At 35.8% G+C, this 26147-nt stretch overlaps 1 protein-coding gene across 6 annotated transcripts; it reads right to left on the bottom strand.

Annotated features, from left to right (window-relative positions):
* Positions 1–2318: 2318 nt before the first annotated feature.
* Positions 2319–8467, bottom strand: LOC120074462 (DEAD-box ATP-dependent RNA helicase 21). Of its 6 annotated transcripts, none has more exons than XM_039027703.1 (4): positions 7721–8467; positions 7549–7628; positions 2888–5695; positions 2319–2795 (listed from the first exon to the last, which is right to left on the bottom strand). In XM_039027703.1, the coding sequence occupies exon 3, from the start codon at positions 5682–5684 to the stop codon at positions 3543–3545; it is 2142 nt and encodes a 713-aa protein (XP_038883631.1). In that variant the 5' UTR covers positions 5685–5695; positions 7549–7628; positions 7721–8467; the 3' UTR covers positions 2319–2795; positions 2888–3542. The 6 variants fall into 6 exon arrangements, with proteins under 6 accessions (XP_038883631.1, XP_038883699.1, XP_038883781.1 ...); XM_039027771.1 differs by lacking the exon at positions 7549–7628 and having other exon boundaries at positions 7721–7923; positions 8002–8467; XM_039027853.1 differs by lacking the exon at positions 7549–7628 and having other exon boundaries at positions 7721–7870; positions 8002–8467.
* Positions 8468–26147: the final 17680 nt, after the last annotated feature.

Genomic DNA, 26147 nt, shown 5'->3' with positions numbered 1-26147 from the left:
TCATCAATCAATTTACATTTTTTTTTATTACAGATGGATATTGGATAGTGAACCCTACATGTCTGCCTACATAGGGTAAACAACAAAAATGTAATTAATTGAAATTTACTTTTTAGACTACCATTCATTTATTACATTTATTACGTAATGAACCATTTATAATTAAAGATCCCAAAAACAAAACCCAACTAAACCTCTTTCTTCACTCCAGTTCATGGCACTTTCAAAATCTTCATGCAGAGATTACTATAATTTATTTCATGGTCTTGATAAATTTTCAAACATCATCAACATAGATACTTGACATTGGATCCGGTTGAGAACTCTCAGGATTTGCAACATTCTGTCAACATGAACCTGAGAAGAATTATTGCACATCGTGGATCTCTACACAAACAGGAACAATGAGATATTTTTTTAAAAGGGTAATTGCATTCAGTAATATTTTTAAGGATAATAATAAAATGTGCGATATTTTTAAAGAATTACAAATATAACAAAATCTACCTGATAACGGGCAGATCATCAATTAGTCAATTTTAAAGGAGCCTTAAGTTGTCATCCACTAATAGGTTTTTTCCAAAAAAAAAAAAAAAAAAACCTCAATGATATAATAAAAAGAAATAAATGTTCAAGGATACAACCCCAGGAGTGAATAGAAAATAAACATTGAAAGAAAAAAAACTTTCACAATATGATTGGCTGAAAGACTTAAAGAGCTTGCAAACAAAAACTGAAGCTATAAAAAAGTCTTCAGCCAAACAGAAAACTGAAAGCTACTTCAAGCTTCCAAAGAAAATAATGAACCGACTTTCAACCATCATTGCTCATAAAAGTCAAAGGCTGCAACAAGGCCAACAGTGTCCAATGAGCTCAGCTCCAAGAAGAAATGGCCATATTGCTCCTATTTCGGCGGCTAAGGCTGGAACGACCAATTTACAAGTTTGACCCACAAACAAGAAAGATAACCAAAGCAAAAAGCCCAAATATTGCACTGCCGAGCTGGGAGAATCGAGGATTACTTCTATGTAGAAACAAAATAATTGCAAGGAGGGCAGAAAATGTGATTGCAAAAGAAAGCACAGAGACAACCTCCTAACTGATATAATGAAAAGAAAAAAAAAATGATCGAGGGATGCCAACTCCCAAAGGGGATGAAAAAAAATTAAAAGAAATTAAAGACAATTACGATCAAATAGAGATTAACCAGGAAAACATTCAATGAACAATAGACTGTTCCAAAATTCTTGCCGTTTGAGAACCAAAATAAGACAATGAGAGCTTCCAAACCAAGGTTGAAATTGAAAAGAAAGACTCCACAAACTACTGATACGTTGAAAACGACAGGCTGACTTCTTGCAAACCCCATATCCTCTCATTGGTTCGTAAATGTTGTACTGATGATAGTTCTGGAACCCCAACAGAAGATAACCAATTTATTCAACATGCTGGTAGGTAGCCCCCCAGCCCCCTCTCATCCTTTTCCTTGTTCTTTACTGTTTTTAGCCTACTTTTATACTGTGGAGACTAATCTTGGCCATGAGAAGCTTGATTCCAATGTTTAGTGGTTAAGGTAAGTATTCTCTAGCTTAGTTTAAGGAAGAAACCCATTTGTATTTTGTTGTGACCATGGTGTATTTGAATGATCCATAATGATTGAGATTATCTTTGAAGTTCTTGAACTCCATTTTAGAGCTTATCTTCAAATTCACCCTATCATCCAACGTCTAGACGATGTTCAATGGTAAATTTGAGCAAAATTATGGAGAACTCAAATAAGCACTGACAGTAGAAGGGTGAACAAAATGGAGGACGTAAATGAGGGTTTAATATAAAGTATGCGCATAAAAGATTAAAATGCAGATTTAGGATACTCTTTTTATGAGATTGACAAGACTAGAGCAACAACATCATCATCAACATCAGTCTCTTCCAAGAAGTCACCCTTGATATGGTATTTAGTTCTACACGCATGTAAGTTCGTAGATTTCTATTATCAAGGATATACAAACCAGCTTCATACCTACTTAGATTATCCAAGGTTCAAAGAAACCTTAGAACGAAATGATCATTTTCTAAATTCTATCAAAAATCAAATCTTAGAAGAAAAAAAAACCTATGAATTGCCTCAAAGGGGATTGCCTGGAGCTCAACCACTGAAGCGTTTGGATCTTTTTCATGCTCCCCACCTAAATCTTAACTAGTGGAATAAGTTTCCCACTTTACTTTATGACTTCTGCAGGAATTATAGGACAAGGTTGTCCTGAAAGCATAATATAGCAAACCTTATATTATAAAAATGAGTGGGCACCCAAGAATTGTTGCATTTCCAATATCCACATCCATATATTTCAGGCATTTAACATTAAAGGAAGAGTTCTATAGCGAATACGAGCAGTTTACTGATTCACCATATTGACTAGAAGTAGAACCTAGAAACCTTCAACCATGACCTGAGTTTGTACTTTCAATTATCAAAATTAAAAGAGATGCCACTACATTGTCGATAAATTAACATAATTACGAGAATGAACATCATGCTGATAAATGAATATAACATTAGTTACCAATCAGAGTCTGATCAGAGACTTCAAGAGCAATACTCAAAGTGCCTTCCAAATTGTTCCTCTTAGTGTTAGGAGGCCCCAGCCTCTTCAAAGTTTCCCAGCAAATCCTCTCGGTCCACCTGGACGCTGGCATTGCTAGTCCTACCATTGTTGTCGGCACCACCACCATCAGCACTGATAGGTTGAGCTCTGGTAGCTACAGTCTGAGCCTTTGTTATTTTCTGTTAACTAGAAGTCCATAATTGCCCCAAATAAATACATCATTGGCCAACAAAACAGGAAGGGAAAAGGGAAATTGAATAGGACTGAACAATTATTACCGAGTGGTAAGTGGCCAATCCTGAAGCAGTAGTAGCAGCCGCTGGGGCCACCTCCCTTGTAGACAGTTCTTATCCAACAGAAGATTAGGCCGAGAAATTCTGATGCAGGAAGAAGATGGGTGGCCAATAACATCCTATGGTAAGCTCCATTCCTCGTATGTTATTCATTAAGCACAATCGTCATGTTTAAACTGGGGCATTTCCATGAAAATCTTCTCACTAGGAAACACAGCTCTAAACCTACTGGAATATTAAAATTGTTGGTTGATTTGCATCAACTTTATAAGTAGATTTCATCAAACCCTTGCATTAGACTACCAAACACTTTGCAGATTTGCAGCACATACAACGGAAAAAAAATGAATTATTTGAGCAAATACACTATGGCTGTTTCATTATTTAATAAATCTGTAATTTTGAAAATTAAACATGGCATCCCACGATGAAACTGGATAGAAATTCTCATAGATAAAGTCGAATCAAAGAGATTTTAAGACAACACACAGATAAAAAACTCAAGTGGTTAGTCTAATGCCAAGAACATCTAAAGATTACAAGGACAAGAAAATTTACTTAAGATAAAAGTAAAAGACAAAGCAACCATGTAGCCAACACAGCAACTGTGACAATGTAAATGTCTTCAGAAACATGCCTCTCAATGTGCAAAAAGAGTTTCATTACGCCGAGGAGGTCTATCAGGAATACTACCAGGCTTGAACTTAGACGCTTCATGCCTTGCCAATTCAGGAGGCACAGGACTATTGCTTTGGATAAGCATTTGCTTGAGATCATAAAAGACTTCAGAATCCTGTAAAGTCAAAAATGTTGTGGCCACACCTGTTTTACCTGCACGTCCAGTACGTCCAATACGATGTGTATACATTTCAATGTTACTAGGCATATCGTAATTTATGACATGAGCAACATCAGGAATATCTATTCCACGACCAGCAACATCTGTGGCAACGAGAACATTATATCTCTTAGTTCTAAACCCTTCAAGACTAATTTCCCTCTGTTCTTGTGACTTCCCACCATGCAAAGTTGTAACACGATACCCTGCCTTGTCCAAATTTTTGGCAACGGTATCAGCATTCTTCTTGGTGTTAACAAAAACAATAGCTGTTTTGTCACCCAGGTTATCGAGCAAATTCTGCAATCTATAAAATTTCTCTGATTCCTTCATCATAATAACATGTTGAGATATTAAGTCAGTTGCCTTTCCAGCAGTTCCAATAGTAACAACAACAGGATTTCTTAAATATTTTCTAGCGAGCCTCTCCACAGCAGGTGGCATGGTAGCACTAAACATGTATGTAGTTCGATATATTTTCTTCTCATCAAGCTCCTCATCCTCATTTTCAGGTTTAAGATTGCTTGAAGGCATTGCATCTAAAACCCCCATAACTTGAGGCTCGAAACCCATATCTATCATCCTATCAGCCTCATCTAGAACAACATAATTACATTGATTAAGTACTGCATAACGCCTCTCCAAACAATCCAGCAAACGACCCGGGGTGGCAATGACAACCTCACAACCCTGCCTGATCTTAAATCCTTGCTCCTCAATAGATTGACCTCCAACAATTGAAACCACCTTAATACCCAAATAGTGAGAAAACTTTACAGTTTCATCCTCAATCTGTTGAGCAAGTTCACGAGTGGGAGCCATCACTACCGCATAAGGCCCTTCTGCCTCATTCTCTTCGTTGATGGGAGGCAACCTTGTAATATAAGCTAGCATGGGAAGAACAAAGGCAGCAGTCTTACCAGAACCAGTCTCGGCAATCCCAATAACATCACGTTGTTGTAAACCCAATGGAATGGCAGCCATCTGAATGGGGGAGGGCGTCTTATAACCGGCCCTTTCTACTGCCTTAAGAAGTTCCGTCGTCAACTTACTCTCCGTCCAACTCCTCATGGGGCGAGGGATCTTGGAACCCTTATAGGATATATTGAAGTCCTCCCTAAAAATTCTCCAATCCCTCTCAGTCATTTCCTCTAGCTTCTTTTCACTCCAGTGCCGATCGACTCTCATATCAAATGAGTCATACAAATCAGCAGCTTTTTCCTTGAGTTTTTGAGCTGCAGCCTCCTCTGGTTTTTCCTCCACACCGTCTTTCTTTCGTATCTCCTCCCTCATCTCCTTCTCATTCTTAGCTGCAAGCTTCTTTTGCTCTCGTCTGTCCATGCCAGCGCGAAACCCTCGTCCAAACAAAAGTTGGGCCTCGTGAGGATTTTGGTATAGCAAATTCATGTCCCGAGAAGTATCTTCAGTGTTTTCCCAATCAAATGAGAAGCGAAATTTCTCACTAGGTTTAATAACACGTTTCTTAGGTTTCTTAGAGCCAAGATATTGTTCTTTAATTGCATCTAACTCCTTGTCACGCTCCCGCTCTGCAAGCTTCTCTAAGCGGGTACGCTCTCGAGCTTTGGCCTCTTCCTCGCGCTCCTTCTCGCGATTCCGACGCTCCAAATCCCGATCACGATCTCTTTCCCGATCACGGGTCCTGTCTCGATCTCTTTCTCGGTCTCGTCCTCTATCACGATCGCGACGGTCATAATCAGAAGATTTGTGGTTATCGACAGAATCAAATGAAGGATTCTGAGAATTAGATAGGAGAAGTTGGTCTTGGCGGCGTCTTTGAAGAGAGATTTCATCTTGGCGTCGTTGAAGAGCTAATTGCTCGCGTTGGGCTTTAGTTAAGAAGACTGGTTTGTTATCAACGACAGCATGTAAGGGCTTAGAAGATGAAGAACCAGACAAGTTCTCGACACCAGGATTTCGTTTCATCGCGTTTGGTCCTGGAGATATAATACAAAAAGATATGATAGCATTAAAACAAATAAAAAATTATTGTCATGAGTTTATAGCATGCAATAGAATGGAATGCAAGTCTTAAGGCAAAATTAAAAACATCAATATTATTTATCCTACAAATGTAGTCCAAATTTGATTTTTAATGTCATTTCTCACTCCAACTATTTTTCTTAAATGATGTTGACTCACATATAGCTCAATTAGACTACAATCTACATTGTAATTAGTGCAACATGCTAACTGGGGTAAACTAAAAAATATGCTTTAAAGACCCTTGATCGGAAATTTGCACATTTTGAGGGAAGGGAAAGTTTATACAGGGTTTCAATTCTGAACTTCTTTAGTGGAACACACACATGAGGACAACACTCTAAAAACTCCTGATTTTCGCCACAGTGAATGATATGAAAATTTTGAACCTGTTGTTTCAGGGAATAACTACATTCATCATACATTTTCTTCACAAAAATTTTGGTAGGGGTATAATTAGGTCAGCTAGACACCAAGAATCCACGAATACATACAATGGATATACAGGCAAATAAATTAAGCACATGAGCAAACAAGACAAGTAACAGGCAAAACAAACATGCAATGTTCTACAAGTGAGAGATAGTTATTTGAGCCCACTCTTTAATCCCTACTTGTAATGACCCCAAATTTCAATACCGGACCGTTACCAAAATTTAACCTTGATTAGCTTACAAACTCTTATACTTTGGAAAAGTTTCGGCAGCATACCGACATAAACGTAACAGAACCAAAATTTTACTTTTAACACCCGTTTCAAAGAAACGCACTCCCAAAAGCAGGCAAACATCAAACCTCCCTCAACAGTAGTACAGAGTTTCTAGAACTAGTATTAAAATATTTCTTTAATCAGATTTAACAAAACAAAACATACTTAAACCATTTTGGCATTCAAACATGATAAGCTGAATAGAATCTTTTACAAGTTCCCAACTCAAAAATACGACTAGAAATTTCAAAGTTTCAAAGCTCAGGTTACAATGTGCATCAGTACCTACAAAATCTGGTGGGGTGAGTACACACTTGTATGGTTAAGTAGCCCACACCTGAAGGGCCACCAAACAACATACATATATAGCAAGATATACAACAGTAATACTATTAACCACAACGTGCTTCTCGCAACTATAAGACATTCTCAGATTAAAGAAAAATAATCTTATTTAAACATACAAACACATGGTTTGACACACAATGCTATGCAACAACACACAACACATGATTTATGCGTCATGCTCCGCAACTCTCACATGATTTACGCGTCATGCTCCGCAACTCTCACATGATTTACGCGTCATGCTCCGCAACTCTCACATGATTTAAGCGTCATGCTCCGCAACTCTCACATGATTTATGCGTCATGCTCCACAACTCTTACATGATTTACACGTCATGCTCCACAACCCTCACATGATTAGATTAAAAAATGTAACTTACTCATCACCACAGATTACAATGCATGCAATCCACAGGGACTTAACCATCGTAACAAACCTTCAGACATGTTCAAATATTTTGACATCTCCAAGTCCACAAACGTAAATGTATTCACATAAAATTAGTAGAAGCAGACCACACACATGCTTATATTCACCAATCACATAATACCATTTCAATGAGTTGCACATTACAAAAATAGCATAACAAACATCCAAGTGTGCTCAACCATGCCAAAATATATCACATATTCAGGATGACACGATTCATATTTATTCATAACAGGGATAAATTACACATCAAGCCAATGAAAAAATAATAACAAAAATAACCGGGATAAATTACACATCAAGCCAAGAATTCTACCTACCTAAGCGTTTCTAAGACGCTTCTAACGGAATCCAAAGGGATCTTAAACCTCGATTAAAGCACCTCCAAATAAGTTTTTAACTACACATAAAACATGCTCCTGAGTTAGAACTAACTTACAGCACCTAAAAAGAAGTCGAACGGATCCACAAAGGACTAGAATGCATACTTACCAAAATGACCTTGGGGTCTTGACAAAAGGTGTCCGCACAATTTCGAAACTGCGGCAAAGGAAGAACGTTGCTGGAACGGTATCTAAATTGGTCCAAAATCACTCCGCCAACTTTAAACCAGTTCGCAAGAGAATTAGGGTAATAAACCAGCTGCAACTTACCCAAAAGGACCCGAATCCTTGTTGGTTAGCGTCCGAATTCGTCTAATCCGACATATTTGGATTCATTTAGAAGTGGGTAACTTGAATCTAAAGCCGTAACGGAATGGGTAAGTGTCGAACCTTGTCGAACGGAAGAAAAATGCTGTTGCAAACCGCTCGGACTGTCGCCGTCGCCAAATGCCACGGCCGCTACTGCCGCCGATGCCAGACGCTGCCACCGCTCGCCGTGCGATGGAGGGTTGTACCGCCGCCGCTGGTCATGTACGCCTCTGCAAATCGCACCATCAAGGAAAAGTCGCCGGATAGACTTCGCTCGATCCTAGCCCTCAACAGCTTCCCGTTTCGGGAAACGCTGCCGAAAGGTTGTTGCCGTCGCCGCCGGTTCGCCTGTGAAGGTCCGTAGCCCAGCAGGCGTCGAGCTCGCTCGTCGGGTTGGAGAAGGAAGCGCGAACGGAAGGGAAAAATGAGAGGGTCGGGCGGCCGGGTTTCCGGTTCGTGTAAGTGTCGTACAAGTGGGGGAAGAAATAGGGAGGAGGGAAGGAAGGGAGTGATTAACCAAAGATAAAGGAAGGTCTAGGGTTTCTTATTTTGGTTATTCCATCCTTAATTATTAGTTTTTTTCCCTTTTCTTTTCTTTTAGTATCAAAATTTAAAAGAATGATAATATCAAAATTTACTCCAATTTCACAATTGATTCCTCTTTCTCAAAATAAACCTATTTTTTCCAAAAATATTATCCCAACTAAAGACCGAAGAGACTAAACTTGATATTAAATTTCAAAGTATTGAATTAGAGACTAATTAAAAATCTCTTCTCAAACATTTTAAGAAATTTAAATTAGTCGACTTCAAAATTAAACGAAGAATTTTAATTTAACAAATTAGAATTGACAACAACAAAAAAGTTCATTAATTAAAAATTAACAAGTTGAAAGGAGATGAAACAACGTAATTTATTCCAAAATTAACCTAATTTTGTAACAAGTGGTGTTACACTACTGATTTGAAATCCCTAATTACCAAAATTAAAATCCATTAAAAACCATTTTGAAGATTGAATCAATTTAACCATCATTGAAAAATTGTTAAATCAGATTGTATCGACCTTTTCTCAAGTGAGCTGTTGCTAGAATAATTCGGAGAAGATAAGAGGTTTCTTGCAGCTGAGGGAAACTATCGTACGGTATTGACTGTTATATGAATAATATCATAAGAAAACCAGAAAATACATAATCGAATATACCGAAGAGAATTTGAGCCCAACAACTTCACGTTGTCTCCTTAAGACAATTTTACTCATTCTAGTGCCTAAGTTCCATGAGTAATTGTCTCTCAGTATAGAATATATTAACTTTCTTATCGAAGCAGCACCTCGTTCACAAGATCTAATGATCTATACTTTGTGGAAATAAGCCGAACTTCAAAGACTTTATATAAAGGGGAGAAAATTTCATGGGAGAAAAGTGTTTATGAAAATTTGTTCTAAAAAGCAATTTGAAGAAGAAGCATATTTATAAACTATTCATGGCCATCCAAATAGTCATGTCTCTTCTTCAAGTTGGATAATTGCGAAAAGACATGTTCATTTATGAAATGATACAACTTTACACGAATGGTCACTACCATTTATTCCAACAATCCCCCATAAATGGTTTGAACTTTCCCTAATGAACATCAGTCAAGTTTACTTAGCTAATCAGTGGACCTAATGTCTTTAACTGTTAGTCGTTCTAGAGTAAACTAAGACAATTAAAGTCATACAGTTTCTCATTATAACAAAGTTTGTTCTCATAAATACGTTTATTTTGGCCTTGAACACTGTCTGGTCTTATTAGTATTTTAGAGAATTTGCCTTAAAATTCTCATAGAAGCGGCCCCTTCACATTCACATTGGTGATTTCTATAAAGAACATTGCGTACATGCTCTTTTCTTAAATAATTATTCAACAACTTATAGAAATCATTAAAAGCACAATGTTTACCCTAAAACCACACTTGCACTGTCCCATCATCCTTAGAATGGGTAAGAAAAAAAAAATTCAATGCAATGCTCACTAAGTTATCAAGAGGTCGGTTTGCCCATTGAACCTAGACCTTGGGATCTTCAGTCAACTAGGTTGAGTTGCCTCTCTGATTAACTTTTTTAAAATGAAAGGCTTTAATCTCCTTTTTCTTGATGAAATTTCAATCAACTCTCTAGTTAGACATTTTACAAGCAAATCCACAATATTATTTTCTAACCTTATAAAGTCAATTGTGATAATTCCATTAGAAATCATTATCTAATTATGTTGAGTCTTCGTCATATATGTCAATACTTATTATTATTCACTAAGGAGGTATACAAAAATTTTGTTACTCAATCATATTCCTGAAGGGAATCAAATTCCCGCAGAAGCATGAGATCGTCTTGCATTGTGTTTTTCCATTTAATATAAACAAAAATATAGCAGTCCACACAAGAAAAATAGAGGATAAACATCAAAATAAGCATGCTATGGAAGAAGAAGAAAATGGATAGGACCTTACCTTTGTTGAATCTTGATCTTCTTGTAAACTCTTCTTGCTTGCCTCATGAACACCTCTTCAACGATCAAGGACACCATCGTAAGAATAACCTTGTTATTTTCTAGGATTCTAAGGGTTAGAAGTGTTGTCCCTAACACTTGGAAGAGGAAGATGTAGAGAGAATTTGTTGAGAGCGTATAGAGGAATTTGGCGGAGGCTAGGGTTTTTGTTTTGCATAATGAATTTTTTTTTTTTTTTCCTAAATGGGCTATAAGGATTTATTTATGTGTAGAAGGGTCAACCCCTTCTCCAAGTTTTTCCTTTTCCACCCTTTTAAGCTAATTAAGTAAATAACCTCTACTTAATTAATTGTCATACAAATTAAACAACCATATATTAAATCCAATTTAATATATAGTTAATTAATTAACAATTAAACATTACATATTATATGTATACACCTCTCCAACATTAACGTTAATTAATTATTCATGAATCTAATTCACATGAGTTTAATATTTGAATCTCATTCAAATATTTCTCTATTTCATAATTTGGATTATAAAACACATCTATAATTAACCATATTATATATTTAATTACATTAATATAAAAATTCTTCAAGTAATCTGAACAATTCAAATCATTCCTCATTGCCACCCTGAGCTAACGAGAGGATCTTATGGACCTACAAATTAGAAGCTCCAATGATATGAGATTAATTAATTAAACTCTTTAGTTAAATTAATTAATGTTCATTAACTACCGATCACTCCACTAAAGATCGATAGTTGCACTCTTCGCACTGTAGATATATTTCTATGTCCACAAATATAACCAATCGACAGTGAGTCGACCCTTCACAAATTGCTCATAACTACAATTGGGTCAAATTACTATTTTACCCCTGTAGTTACATCCAACTCCATCGATTCCTCCAATGAACAAACAGTTTATAATCTAACTATAAAGTGACACCTTTCAAGCCAGTGAAAGGTTGAGGCCTCATTGTTCAAGACCTGGAATTAGTTATTAAGGGAGCTATTTATCTACTTTCCCTGAGGTCGGGAAGACGTGAATTCCATTTAGTGTAGTTATGTTCCCGACTCCTTACTCAGATAAATTCCCAAAACGGTAGGCTTGTTGAGTCGGCTAACATAGCCACTCTCATCAATACAGATCAAAGGTTTGCCCTCATAAACAGGAGTTCACAACTCACTCAGGATTAAGGTCAAGTCACCTACGGTCATCTTGGCGAAATATAAGTCTCTTCCAGTAATGATGTTATATATAGAGACTATTAATTTCGTGGTCTGGTCTTATATAAACTCTTTGTATAGAATACTTCCTTCACATATCTCCACATGAATGATCAGGATCAGATTATTTGTAGCAATTTACAACGGTTGTAACAATTACAAAGCGGACCGTATTCATAGTGTCACTAGGATAAGGTATTACAGACCATTTAGGTTATTACTTAAACATGATCCACTTGTATATCAACCAAATACATGTTTTAAGTTACATAAAATAACCTTGCATCTTAGTTTGTTGGATTAAATTAATATAGTCTAAATGTTAATAAAATACATCTTATTTTATTAAATATATAATTTGTATTTACAAACTACAAGATATATGAGATTGTGACACAAAATCTAGCGATTTCAACCTCTTTTTAAATTGTTATTCAATATTCTAAAACTTGGATTATCATATTGGAATAGTCATTTTTTTAAAATACCCCACAATAATATAAAATTTTAAGAAGGTTTAATCCTTTCCATAATTTATAAGGGAATTTCCTATGTATATATATGGAATTCCATATATAATATAACTAACTTTCAACCATGGGGAGACATATTCACGAAATGTCTCATCCCAATTTTGGAATCAATCATTTTATAGATAAAACAATTTCCGACTATAAATTTTATTGTTATGGCATCTTCTGTCTTATATATATTATTTTTCTCTAATAATTCTCATAGCTTTTTGACAAATTCACCACTATACACAATATATAGTGTGTTATCTAGTTCACTCAGGTTGTAGCTCTTGCATTAATATTTTGCATATGTTTCTATGCCTCAAGTGCAAGCAACTTTTCTTTGTTGGCTTCTTCTTCAACATTACAATAGCATTTAAAAAAAAGATTTCCATATTCCAAATTGCAAGGGAGAACGAAATTTCTTCTTGTCATCATTTGAAACCATTTAGTTAAATTTCTCATAATTTTCCTCCATGATTTCCACCAAAATATGGTACAACACTTTTGTATCATTGATGACATTTATATGAGATTGATCACCATATATTTGTAAGACAAAGTAAAGAACTTTACTAAACATTTTCTTAAAAAATAAAACCGATAAAGCAACAAAATAAACATGGAGACATTATTCATCATGCTTGAAACTTAAGATAACATGTAAACATTTTGCTTAAAACTTGAGATATTCTATTATGCAATTCTGCATAATTTACATACACATTATACACATCATACATAAAACTTAAAATGTCATGAGAAAATAAGCCAAATAAAAAATAATAACAAAAATAGTGCCATACTCATAGTTTAAATCACTGTTCTCATACATATAATTGTATAAACGCAAAATTAGTGCAGAACATCAAACAATAATCCATTGTATATAGGCCAAACGGTGAACCCATGCCAAAATATGTGTGCCAATATTTATTTATTTATTTATTTATTATTATTATTATTTTTTAAAATAACAGATGCTATGCTTTTAAGAAACTCTTAAGAAAAAGAAACTTCCTGAAGATGTCTCTTGAGGAAAAAAAAACACATAATAATTGCGTTTATACAACTATTCAGATATCACTAAGATGATGTTTTATTGAAACCAGTGCACAATATTAACATAATTAATATTGATTCTAATCAATAAACCAGAGCCACAAAAATAGCACATAAAGCCAAGATACTTATAAAATTATAATATATTCAACAAAATCTCATTGATTATACACAAAAGTAGCACATGAAGTCAATACTGGTATGTATAATCAATAAAATAAAAAATAGTACATGAAGTCAATGAGTAAAATCTCATTGATTATACACAAAAGTAGCACAAAATCTCTCGATCGTGATAGACACAAAAGCAGCACATGAAGTCAATGAGCAAAATCTCATTGATTATACATACCAGAAGCAAATGGAAACAATATAAATATTCCAAAACAATTTTATATATAACCAAAATATTTGTTTTAGAAATCAATAAATGTATAATTATATTTACATAAAAAAACGTGAGATATAAAATTATTGTTTTATAATATACATGCAAACCAAATAAACCAATGAATATATAACAAGAACGACAAAACAGAACAAAAAGAAATCAGATTAAAATTTGGTCGGAGCGTCCATAACACCGGATTTAACAAACAAAACAAAATTCACCAGCCACACACTATGTATGATGAAACAAAATCTAGAAGGAGATTTTTTTTCCTTTGTTTTTTTAAAAAGAACAGCCGTGAAAGTACATTTTTTGTTAATGGTTAAGCCGTTAGGGCAAATAAAAAACAGAGTAAAAGCCATGTACAATCTTACCGATTTGAGAGAAGCCATATGGAAGATGTACATAACACTAGATGCGCATGAAAGGGAAAAAATAGCACATACAATATAGATGCACTAAAATTTTCTTAAGATTGTTATATGAATAATATCATAAAAAAATGTAGAAAATACAAAAGTTGATATATCGAAGAGAATATGAGTTCAACGACTTCATGTTGTCTTCTTAAGACAATTTTACTCACTCTAGTGTCTGAATTTCATGAGTAATTATCCCTCAGGATAGAACAGATTAACTTTCTTATGAAAGCAGCACCTGTTTCATGGAAGAAAAGTGTTTATGAAAAATTGTTCTAAAAAATAATATGAAGAAAAGACATATTTGTAGACTATTCATGGTCATTCGAATAGTCATGTCTCTTCTTCAAGTTGGTTAATTGCGAAAAGACATGTTCATTTATGAAATAATACAACTTTACACGAACGGTCACTACCATTTATTCCAACATTGACTAGTCGCCTTAGGCCTCTCGACGGTCATAGGGAGAGGGCTCGAATATGCATCTTCTCCAATCCCTCCCTGTCATTTCCTCTAGCTTATTTTCGCTCAAATGCCAATCAACTCTAATATCAAATGAGTCATACAAATCAACAGCTTTTTCCTTGAGTTTTTAAGCTGCAGTCTCCTCTGGTTTTTCCTCCACACCGTCTTTCTTTCGTATCTCCTCCCTCATCTCCTTCTCATTCTTAGCTACAAGCTTCTTTTACTCTTGTCTATCCATGCCAACACAAAACCCTATCTAAACAAAAGTTGGTCCTTGTGAGGATTTTAGTATAGTAAATCATGTCCCAAGAAGTATCCTCAGTGTTTTCCTAATCAAATGAGAAGTAAAATTTCTTACTAGGTTTAATAACACGTTTCTTAGGCTTCTTAGAGCCAAGATATTGTTCTTTAATGGCATCCAACTCCTTGTCACGCTCTCGCTCTGTAAGCTTTCTAAACAGGTATGCTCTCGATCTTTGGCCTCTTCCTCACGATTCCGATGCTCCAAATCCTGATCTCTATCAAGAATCCTTTCTCAATCTCTTGCTCCAAATTTCATCTTGGCATCGTTGAAGAGCTAATTGCTCGTATTGGGCTTTAGTTAAGAATATTGGTTTGTTATCAATGGCAGCATGTATGGGCTTTGAAGATAGAACCAGACAAGTTCTCGACACCAGAATTTCATTTCATCACGTTTGGTCTTGAAGATATAATACAAAAATATATAACAAGCATTAAAACACATAAACAATTATTGTCATGCATTTATAGTGTGTAATAGAATGCATGTCTTAGAGCAAAATTAATATTAAATAATATATTTTCTTTGGTCCTTTAATTTTTTTTACACAATTTTCTTTGCTCCTTTATTTCTTAAACTAGATGTGCATTTTGATTTTATTTTGTTTAAAATATAACAATTATGTTTGGAAAACTTATACTATTTTTATGAGAAAAAAAGATTTGGGATAAAAACTCTTACTCTACATATCAAGCCCAATACACAACTGTCACACTCCCTTTCAGATTGCCTTCTTAATCTGAAAGAAAATATGACGACAATAGTTACCAACCCTCTTGTTGGCACTTACTGCCTACTAGCATGCTTAACCTGACTTAGAAACCTTGGAATACATACACACATACTCATAAACATACTGAACAGACTAACAAGAACTCCACAATCTTCCATCAACAGAGTTTCATAACAACCAATCATATATACAATTCATGTACATTACATGATCCAGTGAGTCCAGTATGCTAAACCTAGTCCCTGTATGCACAAAACATGTGTACTAGTATTTATAGAACAAACACCTAGTCTTTCTTCTTTACTTGAGTCCTTGAGTGGTAGAGCAACAAAAGAATTAACCTCTGGGAGTTGACCGCTACCTGGGGAGGGAAAAATGTTTAAAAATAGGATGAGCTACAAGTCCAGTGAGTGACTTAAATAATACATAAATCTCACGCTTAAAACTGGAAACTAGAAAACTGAATACTGAAAACTGAACTGGCCAAACAAGCATGTACACAAAACTTGTAAACATATCGTATTTGAAAACATAGCTAAACTGATCTTTAGTTGAGGGAGAACCCTTTTGTTTAACTCTCAACGTCATCTCTACCTATGTGCAGGTGGTTCTAGTTAAATACTGCCATACCTTAGGTACTACTGCTCAGATACCTTCTCAATGTTCTTCAATATCGAGCTGCTTGGATACCTTCTTAGTGCCCTTGAGTATCGAGCTGCTCAGGTACCTTCTTTAAGTCCTTTAGTATCAAGTTGCTCGGATACCTTTTCTAAGTCCTTCAGTATCGAGCTTAACATATCCTTAAAGAAACATCTCTATTGAACATGCTTACTAAAAATATGATATTATAAACATAACTTTAACATAACTTTCATGTGAACATGGTTCTTTGACGCATGCTTATAAACATTAAAAGTACATATACTTATACATAACAACATGTACTTTATACTTTGCATATGCTATAGAAGCTTCCTTAAAATTTTTTTTTTAAAAAAAAACTAGCATGCGTTAGTCAACCTTATTAAACATGCTTCACAAACTTAATAAACTAGCATGTTTTCATAACTTAGGAAAACTAGTTTGTTTGGAACTTCTTGTAAAATGAATAACATGAGAATAAACTTCATTAAAACATGGATTTCTAAAACATTTAGAGAACAATCATAGTCACTCACGACTTTGACAATCTTCCTAGGGTTGATAAGCTTCTCCTATTAGTGTCAACCCCGTGGACATAACAACATATTTTAGCTTCTATCAAGGGTCTCCCTTTTGAGACCAACTTTTGGAATTAAGCTCATATTATCCTTGACATATTGACCTTATCTTCCAATGCCATCTTCCTTAGGTGTTGAACACTTAGGATTTTTCTCTAGGTGTTAACTTGGCTTATGCAAAAATATTTCCTTCAACCACACCAACTGTGCGTCAATCACCCTACCTAGGCACCCTGCATGCTGTCCAACATCACAAGAGCCTTCCCTTGGGTGTCTAAGTCACTTATGCTCGTCTATACAGCCCCATGGCTAGCCCAAGGCATGCTGATGCTCGGTATAACCCGTGCACGTTTGGCCTCTTGAAGCTTGATAGCTTATAGAAATACAAGCTATTGCAGCTTTTTACTTAGAATAATGAGGATTGATGAGTAGATAATACTAAGAATTCATGTGAAATAATGAACTCGCGTTGATTTGTACTAAAAATCCCCGTTAATCCTATATCATGCGTTATCTTGCGTCAAAATGTCTATTTTGTAGTTGTCGCAGGAGTCGATCGCATGCTTTGATCTCAAAACATCGCAAAGTTGATTGCGTATGTTGATCTCAATGAAGAAAAGTTGGTCACATGAAATGTCACAACTATAGAGTGATAGCCATGATAGAAGTATGACCACAAAGAGTGGGTGGAATGTATTGATCCTTCAGAAGAAACAATGATGAACGCATACCTCAGAAGTATCAAAGAGATAATATCATGATAACATTGTCACCTACCGCATCAGAAATGACAGTGATTCAGACTGGGATTATCAAATTTGTTAGCATTTGGCTCTATAAATAGAGCCTTGAAGCCCAAGATCAAGGCATCCGGGACTTCTGCCTTGGGTAGATTCCTGTGATCACAGACAAGAGCATGAGCAAGAAATTATTTGAGAGTTCTTCACTTCCACAACGTCCCCCGATTGACGATCGGAGCTTCGCCAGAGATAGATCTCGAGAGGGACTACTCCACCGCCCATCCATTACACCACCGATAGCCTTGACACATATCTGATGGAAGCAAGAGTTTGCCTACATCTAGCCTTCCACCTCTCTCTTCTCACCTCTGTATTATATTACATTTTAGCTTAAGACATTAATACATTTTGTAATCAATGCATCTTTTTAATTCCTTCAACATCATTTTCATCATCTTCTTCTACTCCATCATCTTTTACTTTCATCGCCATGAGTTAAGTACAAATTGCAAGTGTTATCGCATATTCAATCATGTGGCATAGAGATATGATGCATGTAGCGAACCACCGAGAGGTGTGCAAAGCACGAGTATAGTGAGTCAATCCTGTTTACTTAGTATGAGACTATCACAATGTTTGTCTATGATCAAGTAGCTATAACTAACTGCCCGAGAGGGTTAGTAGTTGTGGAACTCAATAAACAAAGTAAACATTGTTCCTAGATATAGGAATAACCTTATGCTCAATGCAACCATGCGTTATAGAGATATAAAGCATGTGGCTGACCACCAAGAGGTGTGCGATGCGCGAGTGTGGCGAGCTGGGATTATCCTTTCAACCAAACTTAAGAACTTAGTGATATCTCCTTCCCAACCCTACTTCTCCATGCATCTTATTAGCGTTAACAATTGTCGCATCTCTACCGATTCTCATAGTCAAACTTTAATTGTTCAGTCTGTTTAGCTAGAAGTAGGAGTAACTCATAGTTAATCAACTTTTTTCTTTTTATTTTTATTCTCTGCCTCAAACACATTACTTTATAATCATCTTTAGTTGCAAGTCCCCGTGTTCAACCTCGGATCATCCTGAGAAACTTACGATCTTGTTATACTTGGCAAAAGAGCAAGAAAACTTGTGACATGAATGCATGATCATACAAACACGATTAACGCATACTGCATATTCTTCAAACCAACGCATGATCATCGCATGACCATCATCGCATATTGATTAACACAAACAAACTTATCCCCAACAAGTTTTTAGTGTCGTTGCTGGAGACTTGGCATCTGATAGTTTGTTTAAGTTTTATGTTTTCACAGGCCTCCTTTTGATCTTAGGCATATTGTAGCTTGTGTGACCAAGCTGCAACAGTATTTGAGTGAAGGTGCTGCACCGGAATTCAATATTGACCCTGAGATCGAAAGGCTATTAGTCGCACGAGCTGAAGCAGTCTTAGGAGCATGGTGACAGTCATGTGGCCAATGATTGCTGGAGGCTTTGGTGGTCAGGACAATGAGTCCCTTGAACTAAGCAGGCGAGTTCGATCCCCTGCATGGAAGAGTCCTTGCGGTGACTTCACTCAAATTTCTCCATGGACGTCTTCTACTCTATCTTTACTTTGCTTTCCTAGTTAACTTCTTTAGTTGATTTATTTGATTATTTTCATTTTGGATTTATGGCTGCTTTTCTTGGATGTGGTGTGTTGCGCTCGTTCCTTTTTGGTGCGATAATAATTTCCTCTTGGTGTGTTGTTTCTAAAGAAGAATTTCTCCCTTATTCAGTGCATGATGATTTCTTCTACATGAATTCTAAGCATTGACGCAATCACCATTCTGTTCGCATCTTTCTTTTCTTGTTATTATTCATGCATTATCCTTTTCAAATTCTCTTTTGCCTGCCTGCCTTCTTTTGCGTTGATAAATTAGTATCCATGATGATACTTACGTAAGTTCACTAAATCCACTCACTAAAAGTCGCATGGCTCACCTTGCTTTAGTAGCTTCTTCAAAGTTTGACAGCCTAAGTTTTATTGTATGCAAACATCTGCTCAAACCTCTTTTACCGCATCTCTGAATAACTTTATCTTTAGCTTTTTGGCAAGAATCCTGGCACTCTCTAAATTTGGGGGTGGGATCGGTTTGAGCAGATGCGTTCAACATAAACATTGAGATAACAAAAAAAAAAAAAGAAAAAAAAAAGAAAAAATGATCATAATAAAACTCCGCTGTTAGCGCAAAGGGGATAACCCAAGTTGATAAGAGTAGTTGTGCAAGGTACCTACCCATAGTTGGATACTTCGCATGACACCCGTATAAGTAAGCCAAAACGAAAGTAGGTGACCAGAATCAATGCATGAAAACAACTCCTCTGTCTGGTGCAAATCAAATTTAGGTAAGATAAGAGTTGAGTTGAATATGGCACACAACCGAAGTTGGAAGTCCGCATGACACCCGTAGGGTAAGCCAAAATGAAGCGTAGTCAGGTTCAATGCCTTAATCCAATAATAAGTCGCGAGCTTTGAATCATTTTGAATAATTGCATTGTAAAAAGCTGAAAATAAAGTTGTCTGTGATGAATAAAAAAGTTTTGAGTAGAGGCTTGCCAGAATTAAACTTAGAAAAATATTTCTTAGAAGAAGTGGCTAAGTTTGAGGAGAGTGTTGCTACCAAGGCTAGAAGTGCAAGTGAGTTATATTCTGAGAAGCTAGTCAACACAGAAAAAAAAAAGGTAGAGGGAAAGTTTTAAATTTCCTTAGTATAAAACATGCTTGAGGAAAAGCATGATTCTAAATTTGGAGGTGTGATAGCTTGTAGAAATACAAGCTATTGTAGCCTTTTACTTAGAATAATGAGGATTGATGAGCAGAACATGCGTTGATAATACTAAGAATTCATGTGAAATAATGAACTCGCATTGATCTGTACTAAAAATCCCCGCTAACCCTATTTCATGCGTTATCTTGTATCTATTTTGTAGTTGTCGCAGGAGTCAATCGCATGCGTTGATCCCAAACCATCGCAAAGTTGATCACGTACGTTGATCTCAATGAAGAAAAGTTGGTTGCATGAAATGCCGCAACTACAAAGTGATAGCCATAATAGAAGTATGACTGCAAAGAGTGGGTAGAATGTATTGATCCTTCAGAAGAAACGATGATGAACGCATACATTGGGAGTATTAAAGAGATAATATCATGATGACATTCTCACCTACTGCGTCAGTAATGGTAGTGATTCAGAGCGGGATTATCAAATTAGTCAGCATTTGGCTTTATAAATTTGAAGCCCAAGATCAAGGCATCCAGGACTTCAACTAGGTAGATTCCTGTGATCACAGACAAGAGCATGAGCAATAAATTCTTTGAGAGTTCTTCATTTCCATAACGTCCTCCAATTGACGACTGGAGCTTCGATAGAGATAGATCTCGAGAGGGATTACTCCACCACCCATCCATTGCACCACCGGCAGCCTTGACACACATCTGATGGAAGCAAGAGATTGCCTACATCTAGCCTTCCACATCTCTCTTCTTACCTCTGTATTGTATTCTCTCTTCTTACCTCTGTACTTTCTACAAATTTTTCAATTTCCAGCTCGATTCCTTTAGAGTTACCTTCCAGCAACCCTAGCTCATCAACTAGATTCACCAAGCTTTCATATGGCTTTAGAATCACCTCAATAGCACGAGTAAATCACCAAAAATGAGCATATGAAATCGGCCTACCTTTTATACCCAAGGCTTTGAGCTGCTCTTTATTTACTAAATTGCTACCTAGCCCACTAAGTGGGATCAACCTATAGGATCATGACAGCTGGCCCTTTAAGGAGTCTAATTTAGTTAAAGTCCTTTGCAATATAATGCAAAACTTACTCTTGGTCAGTTAACATTGCATAGAAGCCTCAACAACTAGACACTCTCCTCCATCGCCTGGCTTTCCTTGCCTATGCAGCCCACTCACGCCTTGTCTTGGCAAGATCATCACCTCACCATGCCATTGTCCAATGCTTTGCTTTGCAGCACGCATCGCCTAGCTCACTAACCTCCCAAGGCTTAAATTATCGCATGCCCATTACCAATGGAAACAAGCCCTTGGAGATCTCCCACACTCATGGTCACTTGCACAAGCTCATCGCCCATCCTTAGGCCATCGCCTAGCATCATCACGGGGCCCACAACTTAGCCATCAACAAGCTCGTCTAACCACCAATGATAAGGTCATTGCCCGCTAGACCTCTTACCAATGCTCATGGCATCAAATACCTAACTTCATACTTAGCCAAATTTCTTACTTACTAGGCTACGCCTATCCACTCAAAGCCACACATTGAAATACTTAGGACCTCCTTCAACACTCTTCTTATTCCTCAACTTTTCCCTACAAATTAACATTAACTCATATTTTAATCCATTTATCATACTAACCACACTATTAAACATACTTAAGTAGGGAAAATAAAGCTTGGGGTTTACAATTTACTGATAATGGGTAGAAATACACGTTATTACAACGCAAATAAGTAAAACAATAGGAGAATGCGATGGCAAAAATAATCAATACATGTCCAAAAGCGCTAAACTGAAGAAATTGCGATCGCATGCGCCCATCACATAAAAGTAGCTAATTTACTTATTTTGTGCAGGAAAAATGCATTGGCGCAAGTAAAATTGCGATTCAAGGAATTAAGCGTCTGCGCATTTGAAAGATTGCGATCGCAAAGTCATGCGATCGTATGCGATCGTGAGAAGTTGCTCAAGAAGGTGGCCGCATAAAGACTGCGCATCAAGGTGACAGCATAATAAAGCATGATGAGACAGAAAGCTGATGACGGTCAAATCCGAATTTAGATGACAAACCGTTAAAGCCACACTGTAGCAAGTACACTCAACTTTCGGTGACCATTAGTCGGCGCATAGTCGGCGCATCAGAGCAGGAGATTTAATGACTGTCCATCATTGCAATCATTAGAGAGAAAGGCTGCTTCACCTTAAGCTCTATAAATACCGTTGACACATATCCTTCACCCACTTTCTATGAACTACTTCCCCCATTCACCTTGCTCTTGATCCATACAAACACTATTCGAATGAAGCAGTCAAGGTATAATCGACACGAAGCGTTGTATGGATCTCACGGTATGAATTTTGTAGGGACGTGAAAGTTGAAATCAATATCATATATTTGATTTTATATTTGAACGACTTCCCCTTATTCACCTAAATCTTGATTTATACAAAATACTTTCCAAATGGAGCAATCAAGGTATAATTGACACGAAGTATCGCATGAATCTCGATTGTGAACTCTTAAAGACGCGACAGCTAAAAATAACGTATCGTATATGTTATTAATCTCCCACTGAAGTGTTCTAATAACTTTATCATATAAGTTATTAAACTCCCACTGAAGTTTTCTATTATTAATTTGGGTATATATATATATATATAAAATATGACTAATAACTTAGGTTCATTTCGGCTAATTAAAACAATCCTAAGTCTATGTGGTTTCATCCAAGTATAACGCTTATAAATGGATTTTTAACCTACGATGTCTAGGTGATAAATCGTTTTATTACTTCACACTGCTCACGTACGCTTATAAAACCAGTTAAAAAATGCTCAATTATTCGGCAATAATCCCTAGGTAGGAGATGTTCCATAGACCGTCAACTTAAAAACCCGCAGCCTTAGACAAGATTATATATTGGTTGAGTTTGTAACCGTGATTTATAAGATAGCGAGCTATTTTAACTATTAAAACAAGTGTTTAACCTATGTGAGCATGGAACTTATCTTTGTTATAGATTTTATTGTCTAATTCAATTTTATAACAACTTATATAATTAGAAATGCTATTGCATCCACAACATACATCAAAGGCCTTCAAATTTAATATAACAATTATATTAAATAACAGAAACCCTAAACATACATTCTATACATTATAACAATTTATAACATATACATAATGCATGTAACATGCTTCCTATAGTGGGATTTTAAATCTAAATGGCATAGTATATGCACAAACATATTTAAATTTAAATACAATATACATCACATACATAATAATTTAAATTATACTGATATGGTTCAACTTTGGCATCCTAAGCAAGCAAAATAATTAATTCATTACAAAACAAGTCCAGAAACAACTTCAAATTAGTGTAGAACCACCTAACCAAACCCGACTCACTCGAACTAGACCTCCAAAGCATCAAAATGGGTTGAACTGATCCAAGAATGGTTGAATCGGACCAGATTGAGGTTGAACTGGTCGAACCAGAACTTTTTCGGCGTGAACCAGACCGAACCGTGCATTGCTCAGCTGGGATGAACAGCGTCGCAATGCTCATCCCAGCATTGCAATGTTGCGGGCTTCATCAAGAACAGCGTTGCAACGCTCATCCCAGTGTTGCAACGCTGTGGGCTTCATTAAGAACTTGCAATGTACAAGCGCAGCGTTGCAACGTTGCCTAGGCAGAAGGCAGTCCTCCAACTACTGTTCCACGACCTTGCTTGCTTCAATCTTCAAATTACAACCTAATTTGGACTCTAATGACTTCAAATAAATTACAAACTCTATAGCACACAGCTCATCAAATAAGACTCAATTACAAATTTAACTTGAAAATCAATGAGAAATCTAATGCCAAAGCTGAAAACATCCATATCAGTCCAAAAACATGCAACTTCAGAAATTCACCCACCAAAACTCAAATTAACGTTAATTGAGTGCTTAAATCACGCTTTATTACCAACTGAAAGGATATACTAGCATGCAATGGAAACAAACAGAATCAATAAACACTCTAATTAAATTTAATTTGAGTTATAAAAGCATGTTTTTGCAGAAAAATGAAGAGGGTTTCAATTTCAACATATATTTGATGAACTCTTCCAAATCCAATCTGTTCTTCACGTTAATTCAACTCCAAATCATCAATGAACCACCAAGAGATCTTCTATACTATTCTTAACCTTGAATTTGAGTGGTGGAACTCAAATTTGAGTGAATTTGTGAAGTAAAAAAATGGGTTTTGTGTGGAAGAAGAAGAAGATGCAGAAAACAATTTTCCAACTTATTCCACCCATTTCTTCTTTCAATTTTTGAGGTTTTTATTATTTTTCAACATGCAGGCACTCCAATCACATTCAAGGCTAGCAGCTGTTTCAAAAATTTAATGGGATTTGTGTGTAATTAGAAGAGCAACACCTCATGTTTGGTGAAAGTGGGAAAACCCACTAAAAACTCATTTTTCAAAATTTCCAATTTTTTCAATTAATTCTAAATAACTCAAATCCAACTTGATTTAATATCATAATTAATCAAATTCAATATTCAATATCTCAAATTGAATTTAAAATTGGAATTTAATTTGATTTTTAAGTAATTAAACAAATTTAATTAATTAAATAATTTAACATCAAATATCAAATTAACCATAAATTAAATTTAAAAACATGAATCTTATTCATGTAATTGATATTTAATTCAATATTTAAATATTATAAACTCTTCAATTTCATTTAATTTCAACAAATTAAATGTTAATTATATCGAATATAATTATACAAACCCTAATTTGATTTTGAACTTATTCAAATCCAAAACCTAATTTCAATTTGAACATTTTTAAATTGATATTGGTCTAAATTCACTCAATTTAATAATTCAAGTTGTTCATGTTTTATGAGCAAGTAGAGAGACCTTATGGACCTACATATCATGAGCTCCAACGATTTAAGATTAATTGGCTAAAACTCTTTAGACTAAATTAATCGGTATTCGTTAACTATCAAGTCACACCACTATAGCTCGATAGTTGCACTCTCTTCACTATAGATATATTTGCGTCCACATGATTTAACCATAACCAATAAGTCGATCCTTCACAAGTTGTTCGTAATAACGGTTGAGTCAATATGCTGTTTTGTCCCTGATATTACGTATTGCTTCTTAAGTCCTTACTAATCCTCTAATGAACAATTGGTTTATGATCCAATCATTAAATCGGATCCCTCTAGGGCCAAAGAGAGGGTGGGGTTCAAAATCTGGATTTAATACTTAAGAGAGCAACCTTTTTCCAAATTGGGTAGGCATGAATTCCATCTTGCACCCTATATCCCAAACTATCTACCCGGTCTTACTCATAAAATGGGAGGCTTAATGAGCCGACGCTATTGAGCTAACCCTCACCTATGCACATCTATGGGTAATCCCAAATAAACAGAAGTTCATAGTTAGCTCAGGATTAAGATCGAGTTACCTAGGTTATCTAAGTGAAATAATCAGTCTTAAACAGTAAACAACGTTATAAAGTAAGAGTGATTTATTTCTTGGTCTGATCTTATGCAAACTCATTGCATAGGACGTTCCCACTCCTCATGTCAATACATGAACGAATCAGGATCACTTCGTTTATAGTACCTTTACATCAACTTGTAACAACTACAGAGCAAGCTGCATCCAATAGTGTTACTAGAATAAGGCACCCAACCTTATTCATATGCTATAGACCGTTTTGGCTATTTACTCGAACTTGATCCATTTTTATGTCTCTACATAAAGTTCAAGTATTCATGTAATAGTCATGGATCTTAGTTTATTTGGATTTAGACTTTATAATGCAATTTAAAGATTCAAT

Source organism: Benincasa hispida, chromosome 1 (genome assembly GCF_009727055.1).
Source record: "Benincasa hispida cultivar B227 chromosome 1, ASM972705v1, whole genome shotgun sequence".
Lineage (NCBI taxonomy): Eukaryota > Viridiplantae > Streptophyta > Magnoliopsida > Cucurbitales > Cucurbitaceae > Benincasa > Benincasa hispida.
Note: the sequence above shows the minus strand (reverse complement) of the source record. Positions and strands in the feature narration are given on the sequence as shown.